The sequence below is a fragment of the Erpetoichthys calabaricus genome, chromosome 2 (assembly GCF_900747795.2).
Source record: "Erpetoichthys calabaricus chromosome 2, fErpCal1.3, whole genome shotgun sequence".
NCBI lineage: Eukaryota > Metazoa > Chordata > Cladistia > Polypteriformes > Polypteridae > Erpetoichthys > Erpetoichthys calabaricus.
Genome location: NC_041395.2, coordinates 272,286,240 through 272,304,950, shown reverse-complemented (window position 1 = coordinate 272,304,950; position 18,711 = coordinate 272,286,240). Strand labels below are relative to the sequence as shown.

Below are 18,711 nucleotides of genomic sequence, written 5' to 3'. Positions count from 1 at the left end.
TGTGAGTTTGTGATACCATGTAGAAAATGAGCTCCTGTATAAGGCCACCATGTTTATAAGTAGGCTGGCATGTGATGCATTTCCAATTTAGGCTTTACATCTCTTTTTATTCCCCCATCTCTGGGAAAAAAAATAGCTGCCTGCTGGTTCTGAATTCTGATTGGCAGTTAGGATTGGCCCACTTAACAATTAAACAAGCCAGTAGTTTGGGCCTGTGTTACAGATGTAAAAAGAGTATACTTTTAATTTGTAATGTGTTTCCACCTTTAATAAAAACAATGAACTCACTAAAACTTGGATGTGTTACTAAGGACAAGTTCAATTTTACTTGAAGTGCTGTCACCATCATTTTTAAGCCGATTGTACCTTTAAAATACCATTGTAGGTAAGGAGTACAGTACTTTCTAGTCCACTTTAATAATTTGTAACAGAAAAGGCTTAAATTAAGCCTATCTGAATGTGTTTATAATACAGAGGGAAAATAAGAATGGCAGAGTTCAGTAATTTACTGTGGATTATTGGTATTAAGTGTTAAATTGCTGTGCTTCATGAGAATTGTTATGCTATCTTAGGCATCCGTGTGTCTCAGTGTAGCCTCTAATTGTAATTCTGAACATTAATTGCATTATTTATTGAATTACAAGAATTTTAACATGCTTCATGAACTACTGGCATTAAATAATAAATGCAAGTGCTATACACAATAATTTTTATTATATCTTATTAAAATTAATAATATAACTTTTTGTAAAGCCTATCATTTGTATTCACACATTTTCTCACATCACATTTAGTAGTACTCATTAATATTTATGTTATCAGCTACCAAATTCAAAAAAAGATTGAGGTTTCCAGTCTGAAATCTTTATCCTAACTAAAATACTGTATCTAAAACTGTTGTTTGTTCCCTATTAGTCATTAGTTTGTAATAAAAATACCAAATAAATACATTTGAATAAATAAATAAATCTCCCTTAAAGATAGGGTGAGAAGCTCAGTCATCCAGGAGGGGCTCAGAGTAGAGCCGCTGCTCCTCCGCATCGAGAGGAGTCAGATGAGGTGGCTCGGGCATCTGATTAGGATGCCACCTGGACGCCTCCCTGGTGAGGTGTTCCGGGCACGCCCAACCGGGAGGAGGCCCCGGGGAAGACCCAGGACACGCTGGAGGGACTATGTCTCCCGGCTGACCTGGGAACGCCTCGGGATTCTCCCGGAAGAGCTAGACGAAGTGGCCGGGGAGAGGGAAGTCTGGGCATCTCTGCTCAAGCTGCTACCCCCGCGACCCGACCTCGGATAAGCGGAAGAGAATGGAATACCAAATAAAGGCACTTTATGGAACATCAGGTACACCAAATGATATCAACTGACAAATCCAAGAGTGGAATACAAAGAAAACTGTAATGCAAGGCACTGTGCAATGAGCTGAAACCATTTACAGCCATAAAGTTCAGCAGAACCCGGTTGAGAGGTCTAAGGTTGTACATACAGTTATGGAAGGCAGGAGTGAAGAGGGTGCATCTTTATCCATGAATAAATTGATGTAATTGATAGAGCCACACACACCTAGATGGACAGCGTCAGAGCAGAGACACAAGCTTATTCAGCCAAAGCTTTGGAATATTAGCAAGGCCAACCTTAGAAGATCTAAGTTTCTCATGGTTTATATGGGGGCAAGCAATATAGAGGTATTTAGATTGTACTGGTGTTGAATACTGTGTAATTAAATGGCAGATACTGTATGTATACATGATTCTGTTATAATGTACTAGAGTGAGTTGTTACTTACATATTCCCAACACATTATTCCTACAAAAAAGCATTAATAAGCCATAAAAAATATAGAACAAACCTTTCTTGTTTTTACAGTAAATCATAAATTTGACTACAAAATGTGGAAGTACCAATATAAACTGTGAACCAGGTTTGTTGTAACAGCCTTAGGACATAACAGACAAACACCAAGCATGGCCCAGCCACATGCTTATTCAGAGGATACATGGTTGAGTTTGGATTAACCTAACATCACTAAATAGGTGGACTGCTGTTTAAATGTGAGATGCAAGTTAGCATAAAAAAACCTACATACTTTTAAGAAAGACATTTCAATTTTGGAGCCACATCCCCCGCCACCCTACTAAATTAATAACTTTGCCAGCCGTCCCAAAAAAAAAAAATCTATAAAAATGATGTAAAGTCTTCTTTAAATAGATTACCTTCAATAAACCTGCATTAGATATAATCACCTTAACTCCCAGCAACAATCACTAGGCAAAAGCAGATTTAGAAAATAGTTGCAAATATATTACTTGATGAATTCTGCTTGCAGTCTTAAAAAATTGGACAGGTCTGCAGTCTTGGACTACTGAGGGAAATATCTCTGGCTACATGATTGCTTAACAATATTATTCATTCATTCATTTATAATAAATTCTGAATTCTAGTTCACATTTTAACACAGACTTTTTTAATCAGTCCATCATTATTGTATTTTTAGTGACTGAAGGATGCTTTAGTTTCTAGACTGCTCAATTTCAAGTACAGCAAGTCACTGTTGGATTCTATCCAGCACATAATTGGACTTTTCTTCAATAATGATTGTTCCCTCTCAGTTTATCCATTACTTGAACAGAGTGATGCATTATCAATATTTCTTTCTCATGTACGACTATCAGAACTGACCTTAAACCACTTCTCTGAGAATTTATTTGAAGAGTTCTTGAATAATTAAGTACAAGACTTTAGTTCAGACAAAATGACTTAATATTTTTAGTTGCAAAGAAGTCTCTAGTTTATAACCATTCTCTCTTCATGTCCTTTCCATCAAAATAAACAAGAGTATGTATAAAAGACAAGGGGAAGCATAATTTATTATTTGATTAAAACATCATATAGAATGATAGATTAATATAGTGATCCAAGTTTCAATCTTGCAACTATACTATCATATGTGTAATTTGTGTGAGACATTACATTTTGAATGCACACAATAATTTGATAATGTTGTGCATTAATTGAATTTTATTTCATTTTACAAAGAACATGCTTTAAATATCTTGCCATGCAAACTATCATATAATACATTTGTCCCATAAAGTGTGGAAAACAATCAGCTTAAATCTTGATCAAAATAATAAGGACAGGATCAATATTTAGTTGCTTAGGACAAGGTGGCCAGATATTCTGGTTTTGCGCTTCATGTCCTAAGCAACCATCAGAAAAAAAGCTGAGTGTGCAGACTTTTGCATCAAAAGTCCTGGATGTGCTAGCATTCAATTTGCTGTAAGCGTAAGGGGGTGTCATTTACAAAGTTTAGAGAGAAATAAATATTCATGAATGTAATGGAAGAAGAAAATAAATACATTAAATCATGTACTGTTTTCTGGCTTATTACAATGTAATAACTCACAGATGTTTTACTAAATAAGGATCAGGCCTAATTCATTATGTAATATCTTATTTTTCTTAAAGCATCAGCCATCAAAATATAGTCTGTCGTTTTGGGGGAATTTGGCATACAGACACCCTAACTTGGAGCATCTAACTAATCATTTTACAAAATGTATTTCCCCTCCCTAATAAGCCAGTTTAAACTCTGAGCAAATATGAAAGATTTTTTGAAACACCACTGCTTCACTATACACCAAAATGCACACTATTCTAAGCATCACAGGGTCCAGCATTCCTTACAGCTAACAGTATTTCAATTGTCTACTCTACTGTTACAATCAATGTGGTAAATGGCCCTCATAGCAATCCTCAGGGTCACGTATAGTGCACTAAAGAATGAGTCTTCTGCCAAGGGTCAGGTAAGGCAAGATTTGTCATACCAGTGCAAAACACAAATTCAGCATCATTTTTATTACACAAAAGACATACAATAAGTGGTACATACTGTTAAGCACTCATTAGACAGCTAAAATAAACAGGCCACAACAGCATTGTGAAGCTCCCTAAGGATGCAATATTTTACCAATCAACATTCTTTTAATAATTTACACAGACCATATATGGCACAAATTAACAGGAAGGTTTGCCTATGTCCATGTTACACTACTATTTTTTTTAAAGTATACACAGCTATAGTGGAAAGTGAGATTATATAAAACACAGTGAGAAGGGTTACATATTGTTAATGAAGTCAAGAAAATGTTAAACTGCCAAAAGCTCAATCTTTTTACCACTGAATAAAAATGGTATTAAAAAAAATGGCATATGCTAGCGCTTAATTAATTCACCTTTTGTACACAACAACAGATCTCCTACAAAGAATACAAAGAAACTATTAATGCAATATGTATCCAAACAAACAATGTTCTTTCTGTATTAATTATCACCAGAAATGTGTGCATATTAAGTAGTATGCAGTATAGTAAACACTGTACAGGGCTTACTTACTTGGGTATTAAAAAAGTCGCCTTCTTAGTTCCAATATTTTTCTCACATGATATTAACAGTACATCAAAAATATAAATCTTTCAATCTGTTTAACAGTCATGTGGTAGTTACATTTACTGTTTTATATACATTTTTGTAACAATCTGAGCAATTCTGCCATGTGCTATAAGCATTTTTGAACCTTTCCCAAATAAATAAAAATGATCAATAGCTAAGAACACAGCACTACCAAGAAATTCGGCTACTTTTCTGCACTGGATGGTCATATAATATTATGAAGAAAAGCAGTTAAATATATGCAATATTGGATTTCAATTACTCGACAACAAATCTACAATAAAAAAATTAAAATTACAAAACCATTTTTATAAATTTAAATTTAAATTAAAAAAAAGTGCTAGGTTGTAAAGTTACCAGTGTTGGGCTATGCAGGCAGCATGTATGTCTAACATGTTGGTGTTACCTGATACACACAAACCTCAATAGGGAAGCAGAATAAAATATGAAACCTTAAAATTACCCAACTCCTGCGTTCCTCTGTGACTTAACTTACATATCCCTGTAAATTACCAGGTATTGTAAAAAACTGCACAGATGTTTCAGGAAATTAAAAAACAAAACTCATAAAAAACTGATAAAAGGCAATGTACACTGAAGGAACATTATACTGCTGGCATACAAGTGCTATTTATGCTTGAATTATGTATGCCGATCTAGTCAAAGTTACAATGGCGCTACACTTGTCTTGAATCATTTGGTATGCATGACACCAGCTATTTTAAAAGGGAAAACTAATTCTAGAATTTAAAGCAGAAACCACATTAACTATTCCTGCATTTACACTGCCATAGGAACAAATGCTACTAAACTAGAGAATTTCATCATGAGCCAAAAATTATTTCTTCTTTATATACAAAATTAAAAAATTTTCAAGAGCTTATAATGAGATATCTTTTTTGTTTTAGCAAATAAACATAAATGCTGCACCTTAAGGTTACACACCCTGTATGAAAAAAAGATAAACTAATATTTACAGTGTCTAATTTACCTGCTAGTGCTTTTAGGTCAGTATTTCACTTAACATTTTTATTGACATTAATACTTCTGTAGAGCAGCTCAGCAATAGCTCCTTAGGCAGAAGATAAACAAAAGCCCCATATGCATTATAGTCCTGGCAAGTGTCCTTATCATTTAATTGTGCATACTCGGCTGGCCAACCAGCTAATGAGTATATCAAACACCTCCATTTCTTTAAAAGGACAAAATTTTTACAGTACATTATACGTTGAATACTGCATTACCCACGATGGGAAAATTCTTTGATAGGAACAACAGTGTAATATGATCAAACACAATCATCTGTGCCTCTGCTGCATTTCAAGCAATACAAGGCATCACAAAGCCTTAAGAAAGCACTTGGCAATACTATAAATAGTGATCTATTTTTACCTTATGTATTACCGCTGTGAAAATGCTTTTGCATACAAAAAATGTTAAAATGAACAACATAAACGAGCAAAGAAGCTTGCAGATGGCAAACTCTTTGTATTCAGATCAAAGGATAGATTATAATATTGTATATTATACTAGGTATACCACAGATTCGGCCTGCTGTAAAATTTAACAAAATAACATACACGAGTATAGACATTGAGAATATGGTGCAGAATTAACCACTGTAAATACAATATAGCCCTACATTTAAATATTTCATAGCAAGGAATGTATTGAAGCATGCCTCATCATAACAAATGATGCTCTGCATTTAGTCTGTGTAAAACATTCTGAGATTTTATTCTAAAAGTGTAACAAAACCCAGGCACAATTATTGACAAATGATTAATGTATGCTAGGGTAAATGTATGTTCTGTATCTGAAAACTGCATGTTTATATTTTCTTATAAAACCTCATTTATAAAAATTGTTCATTGTAGTTAGCTAGCGTGGGCAGGGGTGGGTGTGTGTGCGTTGTCTGTGTATATGTACTTACATATGCTATGATTGAATGGCCCATCATGAAGAGGTGGTTCTAGCCTTTTGCCCAGTGATGTCAGAATTGTCTCTGATCTCCATGAGACATTGAATTTTGACTAAGATAGTTTATTATATGGAAAGACACTGTAGACAGATTAATTGCATTTTCCCCAAATCATCCATGTGATGTTTATCTTTTAGCAGAAATTTTCCACATTAATTAACTGTAATCTTATTTGGAAACATGCTAGTAAAAAAAATGCATGATACTTAATGATTGTGCTGGAAAAATGCAATATCAAAACAAAGAAAAATATCTGGCCTGTGAAAAATTAACTGATCATCTACCGAACCGGACCAATGGAAAAACCATATTATACTTCACTCACTGTACAAAGATTTTAAAGACAACACATTTACTCATGTACATTGCACAGATATTAACTATTTGCAAAAAACAAATGGAAAGATGTACAGTTAGGTCAATAAATATTTGGACAGAGACAACGTTTTTCTAATTTTGGTTCTGTACATTACCACAATGAATTTTAAATGAAACAACTCAGATGCAGTTGAAGAGCAGACTTTCAGCTTTAATTCAGTGGGTGAACAAAACGATTGCATAAAAATGCGAGGCAACTAAAGCATTTTTTTAACACAATCCCTTCATTTCAGGGGCTCAAAAGTAATTGGACAAATTAAATAACTGGAAATAAAATGTTCATTTCTAATACTTGGTTGAAAACCCTTTGCTGGCAGTGACAGCCTGAAGTCCTGAACTCATGGACATCGCCAGATGCTGGATTTCCTCATTTTTAATGCTCTGCCAAGCCTTTACTGTTGCGGCTTTCAATTGCTGTTTGTTTGTGGGCCTTTCTGTCTGAAGTTTAGTCGTCAACAAGTGAAATGCATTCTCAATTGGATTAAGATCAGGTTACTGACTTGGCCATTCAAGAATTTTCCACTTCTTTGCTTTAATAAACTCCTGGGTTGCTTTGCCTATATGTTTTGGGTCATTGTCCATCTGTATCATGAAACGCCACCCAATCAATTTGACTGCATTTAGCTGGATTTGAGCAGACAGTATGTCTCTGAACACCTCAGAATTCATTAGGCTGCTTCTGTCCTGTGTCACATCATCAATAAACACTAGTGTCCCAGGGCCATTGGCAGCCATGCATGCCCAAGCCATCACACTGCCTCCACCGTGTTTTACAGATGATGTGGTATGCTTTGGATAATGAGCTGTTCCACGCCTTCTCCATACTTTTTTCTTGCCATCATTCTGTTAGAGGTTGATCTTGGTTTCATCTGTCCAAAGAATGTTTTTCCAGAACTGCGCTGGCTTTTTTAGATGTTCTTTAGCAATGTCCAATCTAGCCTTTCTATTCTTGAGGCTTTTGAGTGGCTTACACCTTGCAGTGCACCCTCTGTATTTACTTTCATTCAGTCTTCTCTTTGTGGTAGACTTGGATATCGATACACCTACCCCCCGGAGAGTGTTGTTCACTTGGTTGGCTGTTGCGAAGGGGTTTCTCTTCACCATGGAAATGATTCTGCGATCATCCACCACTGTTGTCTTCCGTGGACGTCCAGGTCTTTTTGTGTTGCCGAGTTCACCAGTGCCTGCTTTCTTTCTCAGGATGTACCAAACTGTAGATTTTGCCACTCGTAATATTGTAGCAATTTCTCAGATGGTTTTTTTCTGTTTTTGCAGCTTAAGGATGGCTTCTTTCACCTGCATGGAGAGCTCCTTTGACCGCATGTTGTCTGTTTACAGCAAAATCTTTCACATGCAAGCACCACACCTCAAATCAACTCCAGGCCTTTTATCTGCTTAATTGATAATGACATAATGACGGACTTGCCCACACTTGCCCATGAAATAGCCTTTGAGTCAATTGTCCAATTACTTTTGAGCCCCTGAAATAAAGGGATTGTGTTAAAAAAAATGCTTTAGTTGCCTCACATTTTAATGCATCATTTTCAACTTCAACTGCATCTGAGTTGTTTCATTTAAAATTCATTGTGGTAATGTACAGGACCAAAATTAGAAAAAAAGTTGTCTCTGTCCAAATATTTATGGACCTAACTGTAAATAGTAAGCACATTTTAAATTTATCATGTATCAAAATTATGAAAAAAAATATGTTAAGGCTACTCAGCTCATGTCATGGAGGGCCACAGAGGCTACAGTTTTCAACTGTAAGAATGCTAACCAAATTCTTAATAAGAAATAATATCTAGCTGCCAAAGGGCAACACACAATCCCTAATTGGAAGGCGAAGAAGTGTGTTGACCATCTCAGGAGGTGTGAAAGGTGAAGTTGCCTAAGAGACACGACTGCTAAGGGAGTCTGTGAAACTGGGAGTTGCCAGCAGTAGTTCAACGTTTGTGTCAAGCAGGCAAAAGAGGATACTTTGGGCAAAAGAAAACTGGCAAATGGCAAGACCATGATTCAAAGTGAGGGGAAAAGGAGAGTGCTATGGTCTACTATAAAAGAGGTGGGCAAGTATGACAACCACCAGGTGAAATGTACTTGGTCACAATGTGCACTGCTGAAGCATCTGTACTGTTTCAGTTGCTGATTTACCAAGATGCTGGAAAACTTTGAAGTTGGATTGTTCTTCAAATGTGCACATCTTTTACTTAACCAATGTGCTACACAGAGCTTTATTTCAACGTCAGCATGAATAACAGGTGAACTTGTTCAGTTATATGGAAGGTCCAATATGGCTATATTTATCCAAGTTGTAAATTTGGCGGTGTGAGAAAGTTATGTACACAGGAGAGATCTTACTATGCAGTGGATTATAGTGCTATTTTAGTTTCCTATACCCTAAGCTATCAAATCAACACAACATTAATGTCTTTATTTGTCAAATACTTGCTCAGACATAATACAAAATTACAACACAATCTGGGTGAATGGGTCCCAAGGACTAAAACAAAACCTACTGGGACCACTGAAGTTTTTCATAGTTACGAGGACAGCTGCTTTCAATGTATTATAAATCTATGCCATCTGATACACTCTGCATTTACCATTGATTCTCTTAAAAAAAGCACTGAGTATGGAATTATATTCAAAACAAAACACCAAAGACTGTGAATATTAACAAAACAAATTAAGCTAAAATCATTGATTAGTAAACTACACTGATTCATGTTAGTGCTTTTTAACATCAAAAATAAAAATTTGACATCAAATACTGTTTTGGAATAATGTATTTTTCTTATCCATATTTTTTCAGCTGAACTACACTTCATATACACTTTTATTTATATTTCTCTAAATCTAGGAGATAGCACAGCATATTACATACAGTACAAACAAATGAGAAACAGGCTGTTTTATGCCCATCAAGTTAGGTGAAACAGCATGTTGTTAAATCTAGTTCTATTGCAAAGTCTAGACAAAGTCTTACAGTGAAACAAAGAATCATTTGACTCTATACAAGAATTCATGTTAAGACTGGCTTGTACGGAAACAAACATAATTTATTTTTTCCCCTCTGTATCTGTGTGTGGCACACCTCCAAAACATTCAGTAAGCCATTCAACTACTGCATAAAAACATATTATTCAGAGGCTCAGACCTGTTTCACAATTTTCTTTTTTTGTTATTGAAAGCTTATCTTAATTTCAGGAGGTGTTTGTACTCATCATGTAGACCATGTTTGTTTCATGAACTCTCTTTAATAGAGTGCACATATACTTAAAATCAAAAGAGAAAGCAATAAATAAATAAATAAATAAAGTTGTGGGCATTTGTCATTTGTTACTTTTGCCTAAAGGGGAGTTACCCATTTTTTTTTTTATGTATAATCTCATTGCAATAACCACCAAGACCTGTGCTAATATGTCTAATCATTCTGATACCTGTTACATGTAATAAACACATATTTTAATAACCTTATATTACCAGCAAAGAAAGTCATTCATCATCAAAAACCATCTTAAATACTCTATAAATGTACTACACACTCCTGTCTCTCCTGTAAATTGGGTTTTCTTACATTTTCTTTTTTATAATTATGGTACTTTAAAACTATGCCATATTGTCTGTTTGCTATTTAGTAATAAGGAAAATAAGGAAACAAGTGACTTACATAGTAGGCACATTTTGTGGAAGTGACAGAATCACTATTGTACACTAATCTGCTACTTATTTTCTGTAAGATCAATATAAAGTAATGTGGCATTGTTCTGTCTTCGACGAGTGTGTCACTTTATTATTTGTCTGGCTACTTGTGTGTTTTGTTTAGGTCTTAGGACTTTATGAAAAATAAACAGTGTGCAGTTGCACATTTTAAATTTTTTCATCTATCAACTTCCTGAACTCATTTAATCCAAGTTAAGGGTCATGAGAAGCTGGTGCTTTTAGTGTTCCATTTTGGAACAAGGCAGAAACCAACCATAGATGGAACATTAGTCCATCACAGGGCGCACTCAAGATATATGTACACTTATCAACACACTGTTATAGTGATCAAAGAACCTATCATATACATCTGCAAGATGCGGGAGGATAAAAAAAAAATTGGAAATGTAATGGAAGTAGCACTAGGAGCTGAGATTTACAGAGCAGTGTTATACAGTAGTTTCAAGTTCTGGATTTATGAAATCTTTTACAATGTATAACTTACTCCTTGAAATATTTTCTATATAATATTTTATTAATACTTTACATTGGCAGCTACATTATTCAGTGCCTGCTAATTACTGTACGTATTTGATAGCATTTACAGTATCTCACAACAAAGGCATTAGCATCAGAAAGCAACTAATAGAATACATAAGTTCTCAAGTTGGTGTTGTTAATGTTCATCAAACTAAAATTTATCGATTTAACTATTTAAATATCTTCTATTTAACATGCTTTTGAGTAGCTAGAAAACTGCTATAGAGATGTAAATCATTATTATAATTATTCTTAATATGAAAATTTAAATGAACATAAATGATGCTTTTGATTAAATACAGAAACCCCTGCTTGAGTTTGTCCAGTATGCAAATCTACACATTTAACCCATCTCCACCATATTTTGCACAGATTTCCCCTTGTGTACAAGGGAACACCATAGGCTATAGTTTATTTTGAAATTCAATTGATGCCTCCATGCTTGGGCAGCACCTGGTACTTATAGTAGGTAACTACATTTTAGAAAATGTTTCACTAAATCTATGTATAGTATTAATATCAGAATTATTTAAGACTTATTGTTTAACATTACACATTGTCATTTTTATAAATGCACATCATTGTAAATGCAATGCACACTGGTTACACCTTGCCTGATGAAGGGGCCTTAGCTGCCTCGAAAGCTTGCATTTGTAATCTATTTAGTTAGCCAATAAAAGGTGTCATTTCACCCTACTTTCTCCTGTATCAATCTATGACTAACACGGTACAACACTCTACTTCTATGGTTAATGATGACAGACACCTGTGTACAGACAAATGTGAGTAACTGAATTAAAAAAAAATAAAAAGCAGAAAAAAAGAGTAATACTTTAAAGGAAAGGGAAGTTAATAGTCTTGCTGCTTTAGCCAATCTAATGGACATTTACTGTGAATAAATACCCATAAAAGTCATTGAGCTTTCTCTACTCTAGTGTTAAGGAATTCCTTGTACTTGTTCAAGCAAGATTCAGTGGAATGTGCCACTGTAACCCACACAGGGAGAGCGATGATTAAGCACTTCTGCTCTAACAATCTCTTTTGACTCTACCAATGAGTAAACAAGACGGGGAGCTTGTAGTAATCTGTGCTTTTGAGAGATCTCCAGACAAACTACTTACTTATATGTCACCATTCTTGCTCAAATTAAACGGACATTTGGGAGAAGAGGGAGGGGGTGTAACACCTATTCCAGCATACCATGTGCAGCAGATACATAGCTTAAGTAATCACAGATTAATAGAGCAGACTAATCTCTTCCTTAGCAAACTCACAAAATAAATGCAGCTCACTCAGCCACAACCCTGATGGTTGCATCTGTTCTTATAATCTCTGATGCAGCGCAGTGGGATGTCTTTTTTCAGGTATATCCCATTCAAAATTAGCATACATTTCTTTAAATATGTATCATTTTAACTCCATAGTTATGGCTAGCTTTACTCGACCCAAGATTCATAAGAAATACCATAAACCTGCTGCTACATTGAAAACCTTATAAAACCTAATTCGACAGTGTTAAGGGGAAAACAGAATTACATAAAAAATTACCAACTTACAAATAAAGAATCTACTGTAGTACCAACTGATTGACTGAATATTTAAAACCATGTAAGAAGCAACAACTCCATTTTTTTCCTCTTGAGGTGTACCAAATACCAAATTATTTTTATTTTAAATAACATTTAGTACGATACGGGCTATACTTGTAAATCTAAGTAAGTAGACATTAACATCTAACACATTTTGAAATATTATTGCTAATTTCAGAATCTTGAATAAAGAAAAACAATGTAATTCATATACTGTAGTGCAATCACTTTTATTCTGAATGTTTCATATCCAGGTACTGCTATGGTAATATTAAATTTGTACATATAAAGATAATGCAAATTCCATACATAAACCATGGGTATTATGGCAGTGTGGTGTAGTGGTTAATTAAGGCCTTGGACTTCAAACCCTGAGGTTGTTGGTTCATATCCTTCTACTGACACTGTGTGACCCTGAGCAAGTCACTTGACCTGCCTGTGGTCCAACTGGAAAAACAAAAGAAATGTAACCAATTGTACCATAATTGTTATAAGTCGTCTTGGATAAAGGTGTCGGCCAAATAAATAAATGTAAATGAATTAAGGCTGGCAATCTAGACAATCTCTTATAATAGCTGTATGTCTTGTTTACACACACAAAACACATATACTATGCATTCTTCTTTGTATGTTTCTAATATGCTTTTATATGTAAATTAATGTAATGAGAGGTGTGGAACTCTGACTTAGATTAAGCAGTTTCTGGAAAAGAACAGATATATGACTACAATAAGCATTATCATTTCTGTGTATCAATTTACTAGTTTGGGCTTTGATTTCTATTTTAAAATGCTTCTAAGGAAATATTATATTTGAGATATATACTAAGTCTTAAAAACAGGAGGTCGCCAACGCCACTATCTCACTCTTCAATTTTACCAACACTATTTTCATGTTTAGATAAACATGATTATTGAAACATGCTAAACACCAGGCCATAAGTGAACAACTCTGAAATGTACTTCTGTCATTAGGCACTTTTTATTACAGCATCTGCATTTAAACAATTAAATGTACTGTAACAGGTTACAGAATTAGTCTTTCACAACACATAACTACTTTACTTGTTTGTACTTGCAGTGGCATAGATGCCAAGTGACAACTGCAAGTTGAAATATCAGCCAGTGGCTTGTTTTATTTTATACTGTACCAGTTCATCTCACTTTTTTAAAATGGCGCTGTACTTAGAATTTCTGTACTGCATAGAAACCAAAAGATCCAATCATACACTCAGTATGCTTATATACCATGAAACAGCTGATTCTTTCCATGAAACAGCTGATTCTTAGGCACTGACAATTACACCCTCCTAAAACGAATTTCCTTTTATTCCAATCCAAATGTCCACTGCAGGCATTCCTCCAAGTCAGACATCAATTACACAAATGACCCAATGAATGAGCAACTCACTCAGAAGCCCGATTAGTAAATCGCTTGTGTTTTATACAGGTACATAAATCCACAATTTCGTGCTAAATACAGGTTAGGTGTTTCCACCCAATCAATTAATTAGCTGCTCTTTTATATAGCACCTTTCTCTGCTTTCATAGTTATAAATAAAAAGAAATATTGATGTAACTGTAGGTTATTTATTTGTTTTTAATGCACCGCTTCTTGATACAAGGATAAATAACTGAGGTAACAAATCAGCTATAATGAAATTAGGAATGAAACCAGGAGTTAACCTGTCATTAAGCAACAATTTGTCAGTTACAAAGGATCAGCATTACAATAATAAAAATAAGTCACTTACTGGTAAATTTTTAAAAAAATAAATAAATAATACAACAACACAAACCCATAGGAAGTGGAACTGCTAAGTACCTAAAGAGGATTTACATTAGTACTTCAGGCCAAATAAATGCTAACAAAAATGAAAATAGTCACTTGCAGCCTAATGAACATTACAAAAGCTATAGCGCCCTGCTGCTTGGTCTATAATAAACTTTAACTCAAACCAGCCAAATTAATTAAGTAATAAATCCAGACATACAACAGCCTCGCTGGCCATTCCATAAATTCCAAGTTGCAGCAGCTGCTCAGCATTTACACACTTCAATTTTACTCATATTACCTTAGTTATTGTACCTTCGTGCTTCTTCTTCTTCTTGCATAAACAAAATAAATTCAAATTCTCTAATCCATGTTTTGCCATTTAGTGGTGACATTATATATTCATCTATCAATTTAACAACATAATGAAAGTTCAGTGTGAACACCGCAGTATTTAAATATTGTATGTCAATTTCATAGTTTCAATGGTATTTGGTTTAGTTAAATTTCCATGTTTGTCAATTTTAACTGAATTCATATTCAATCTTCAAATTTTTGTCAAAAATCATTAGAAACACTCTCCTTAGCACACTGCATGCACTCAGATCTTTATTAACTTTTACTAATTTTCCCTACTCCATTTGGGGGCACTTAAAGGTTTATCCAAGGAATAAATTAACACAAATTACCAAAATACTGTTAATTACATATTTTTTTTAAAGTTTTTAACTGTTATTGTAGGTTTTTACTTTTGCAAAGGAAGCTGAGCAGGCTCACACAGACAGTGAGGATTCTGCCTGCTTCATAATAGATCTGAGAGTTTTCTAAACCCTTCTGTTTGAAGCTGAATCACATGGGTGAAGCAGGAATACTAAGCAATCTCCACTGAAAAGATATGAAGTATAAATCATCAAAAATATTTTTTCTTATGATTAGCATGTAGTTAATTATTTAACTTCAAAGATAAGAGATTAATTAAACTTAAAAGTATTAATTAAAATTAATACATCAGCATTCCTCCTAATTGCAAACTGAAATCTTATTGCTTATATGGCACAACAATGATCCTTTAGTAAGCAGGATTTCCACAGTGACAGTGAATGATCTTATTCCCACTAAAAGTCCTGAAAGGCAGACTCTAAGCTACTGTCTCTGGTATCAAATGTCCGTCTCACTGCCGCCACCCAAGTCGTCATATGATGTGCTCACTGTAGTTTCTCAGCAGTGGCTGGGTGCACTTTCAATACAATTTTGCCCTGAGGCCTCCAAGAGTGGTTTTTAAGAGCCATAATTCTGACAAGACTCTCTGTAGACTCTAATTCTGCCGTCCCCCTGTCTGGCCCCTGAATGCCCTTGTGACAAAGGTATTGGGAATGCAAGTCCAGCAGTAGAGAAGCGAGGTGATCTTTACACTGCTCTGCAGAGAAGAGCTCTTTGTAATTTTTTGCTTAGTATTTAAAACAATAACAAAAAAGACATATTCCTTTTTGGTACCAAAGCTAAGGACTATGCATCATAAAAGCAAACTAGCAAAGCTGATATAAAAAACAAATGTAGTAAAAGAATAAAATTAAAAAATGAAAGGAAACAAAGAGACAGCATTTGGTTGTCTCTGCTGTAAAACTACCACCCTAACTCAAAAAAGCTTGATCCAGCAGAAGCAAAAAATAAATAATATAAATGCAAAACACATGTACTAAAGGCAAGGTACAGTATATGAATGTACCAAAGCCATCACTCTCAAAATTTGCTATATCAGCTAAACTTCATTCACACTGACTGATCTCAGTGGCAATGTCCTTGCTTCAGCTAACTGAAGTGTAGCCACAGCCTGAGAAATATTTTATTCCAATAATAATGATCCCGTCTCTGACACGAAACACAGATTTCAAGCAAAAATTAAGACATAAATAATCAATTCCTTTCACCCAAGACTCTCCAAAATAATCCTACATGAAAGCAAGAATTATATGTGCTGACAAATGTACAAGAAGGCAAAGGAGATTTCAGAAGAAACAACTGATTCTGCAGATGTTGTAAAAAAAAAAACTTTTTGTAGTTGTGTTCTATTCTTGATGACTGAGGGAAAAACTGATGCAACAAACAATCCTCAGATTCTGTCTCCTAGGTATATCTACTGGCAGTATACACACACAAGGAAATTATAAGATAGACTAAATAGGTTTCTTTTAAATTACTGACATCCATAATCTCAACTTTATGTTCCACTTACAAATTAAAATAGGGCAAGATCCTTAGCAGAACATCAAACCATGATAAACTTTTTAATGTGCCATTGTACAAATAAATATATAGTATGCACCTTTCACTTATATCTTCAATTCTTTTCCAGTCATTTGGGGGCAACAAGCAGCATTGGCAAAAACATACATTTAATACACTTTGCATTTATAATACAATAAAAATGAAATATGCCTTCTTAATACAATTCTCCTGCATTTTATTTTCTACAATGCCTAATATCCAATTTTCTGTAATTTATGTTTTTCAAAGAGAGATCTAGGCACTCATAAACAAATGGCAACAGCAAATTAGCATTCATGATGTTAAGTATCTGATTACCCTTCTCTGCGAGCCTAGGTACTTCTAAATTTAAAGTTAATTCTGTATTCTAAGAATAAATGTATACATTTATACATGTATGATCCATGAACATCAATGCTTATCAAAAGGAAGAATATAAAAAATTGGCAATAAAACACTGTCCAGGCAAGCAAATGATTTGATATGTATTAGGTAAAGGGTACCATAATAAAGGCTTATTATCACATTTAATTATAGGTAGTAGCACACGAGATATGCAAGCCTTACATTAGTGTCAGTGTTTTAACAGATAAAACATGGTTCAAGTGCATCCCCCTATCACGTAAATAGCTCTCATAATTCATTTTATAAAAACCATCATGAGTTTCAGATGAAACCTCCAATTGACTCTGGATATATTCCAAACACTTTTAATAAAGTGTGCACACTTTCTATGAAAATGCATGAGAAAAAAATGTCATTATATCTTACCTGCTGATTTTGGAGTAAATTTGTCCCTGTGCGCCGCGCATACTGCAAGAAGCCTATATCCAAGATCTAAGTCAAAACCTTGCTGTGCAGCTACTCTGCTGACAACCTGTAACAAAAGAAGTATAGATGTCAATAGTTCTAACAGCTTAAGAACATTGATTTAAAGTGATTTCTCAGAATTGTTGAGGGAACTTAAAAATGAACAGTACACATTTGTAAAGATCAAGGCTTAACAAAATGCAATCAACAACCTTTAGTTTGGGAGATTTTCAATTATTAAGCAAAAAGTGTGACTAATAATCTAACTCCTAATCCTGCAAGCAAACCTGAGAAGTTTATACATCGAAAAATAAACAATGGGACAACTAAAGTGCAGACACTGAGGGTTACGTAGAGGAATCAGGAAGAAGAAAAATCTGAAAACTAAACAGACAAGATGCAGCATTACATTTTCAGATAAATTGTACTTTTTTTAATAGAGCGGGGAGTGCAGTTTAAGCAGGAATTTAAAATGTTAATTTTGCATTCATAATCAACTATTTGATAATCACTCTTAAGCTTCCCTTTGACATAATATTTAGGAAATCAAAACTGTCCCTCTTTTTTCTGTTTTTCAAACACTTAATGATAAACAAATAACAAATTACTATGATCTTCTCAGTGAGTAATATTAAAGATTTCCTTGGAGTGGGTGGCACAGAAATAATGGGAGTCATAAATTCACCACAAATGTAATTTGAAAATGCATCAGTGACAGCATTATTTAACTACTGTTAAATCTATTAGAAATCTCTGACACGACAGAAGAGGCATGTTCATCAGACTTCATGCACCACTTATAAAGCAAACCTTATCTGAAAACACAGGTTCAACAGTTACCGTGTATACTCGCTTATAAGTCGGGTCTTGATACCCGAAAAATCGATCATAAAATCAGACCCCAACTTATACGCCTGTTCAAAAATACAACATTTAATTTTTTTTTTTTTTTTTTTTTACATCTTCTTGCTTCCTCCAATCTCAAACCAGTTTCTCGGACACATCGAATTTTGTTGCAGCAATGCATTTAACAATTTCTTTCGCCACTTCAACGACTTTTAATTTAAAACCAGCTTCATATTTTCTTCTGATCGAATGCTCCATCGTAGATAAGGGAGGCACTTATGATAAAGGTGTATGAAGGAGTGAGATACAAAAACCACTAAAAAGTGCAAACGTCACTTCGGAATAGTTCAGGAATTACCGTGTGGTCACGTAGGC

General features: G+C 34.5%; 1 protein-coding gene across 4 annotated transcripts in view; it reads right to left on the bottom strand.

Annotated features, from left to right (window-relative positions):
* zmiz1a (zinc finger, MIZ-type containing 1a) overlaps positions 1 to 18,711 on the bottom strand; it is a 295,579-nt gene that overhangs the window by 85,185 nt on the left and 191,683 nt on the right. For all 4 annotated transcript variants that reach the window (XM_051923788.1, XM_051923787.1, XM_051923789.1 and 1 more), the window contains one exon: positions 17,452 to 17,557. In XM_051923788.1, coding sequence (XP_051779748.1) covers positions 17,452 to 17,557 — 106 coding nt within the window. The remainder of the gene's footprint in view (positions 1 to 17,451; positions 17,558 to 18,711) is intronic.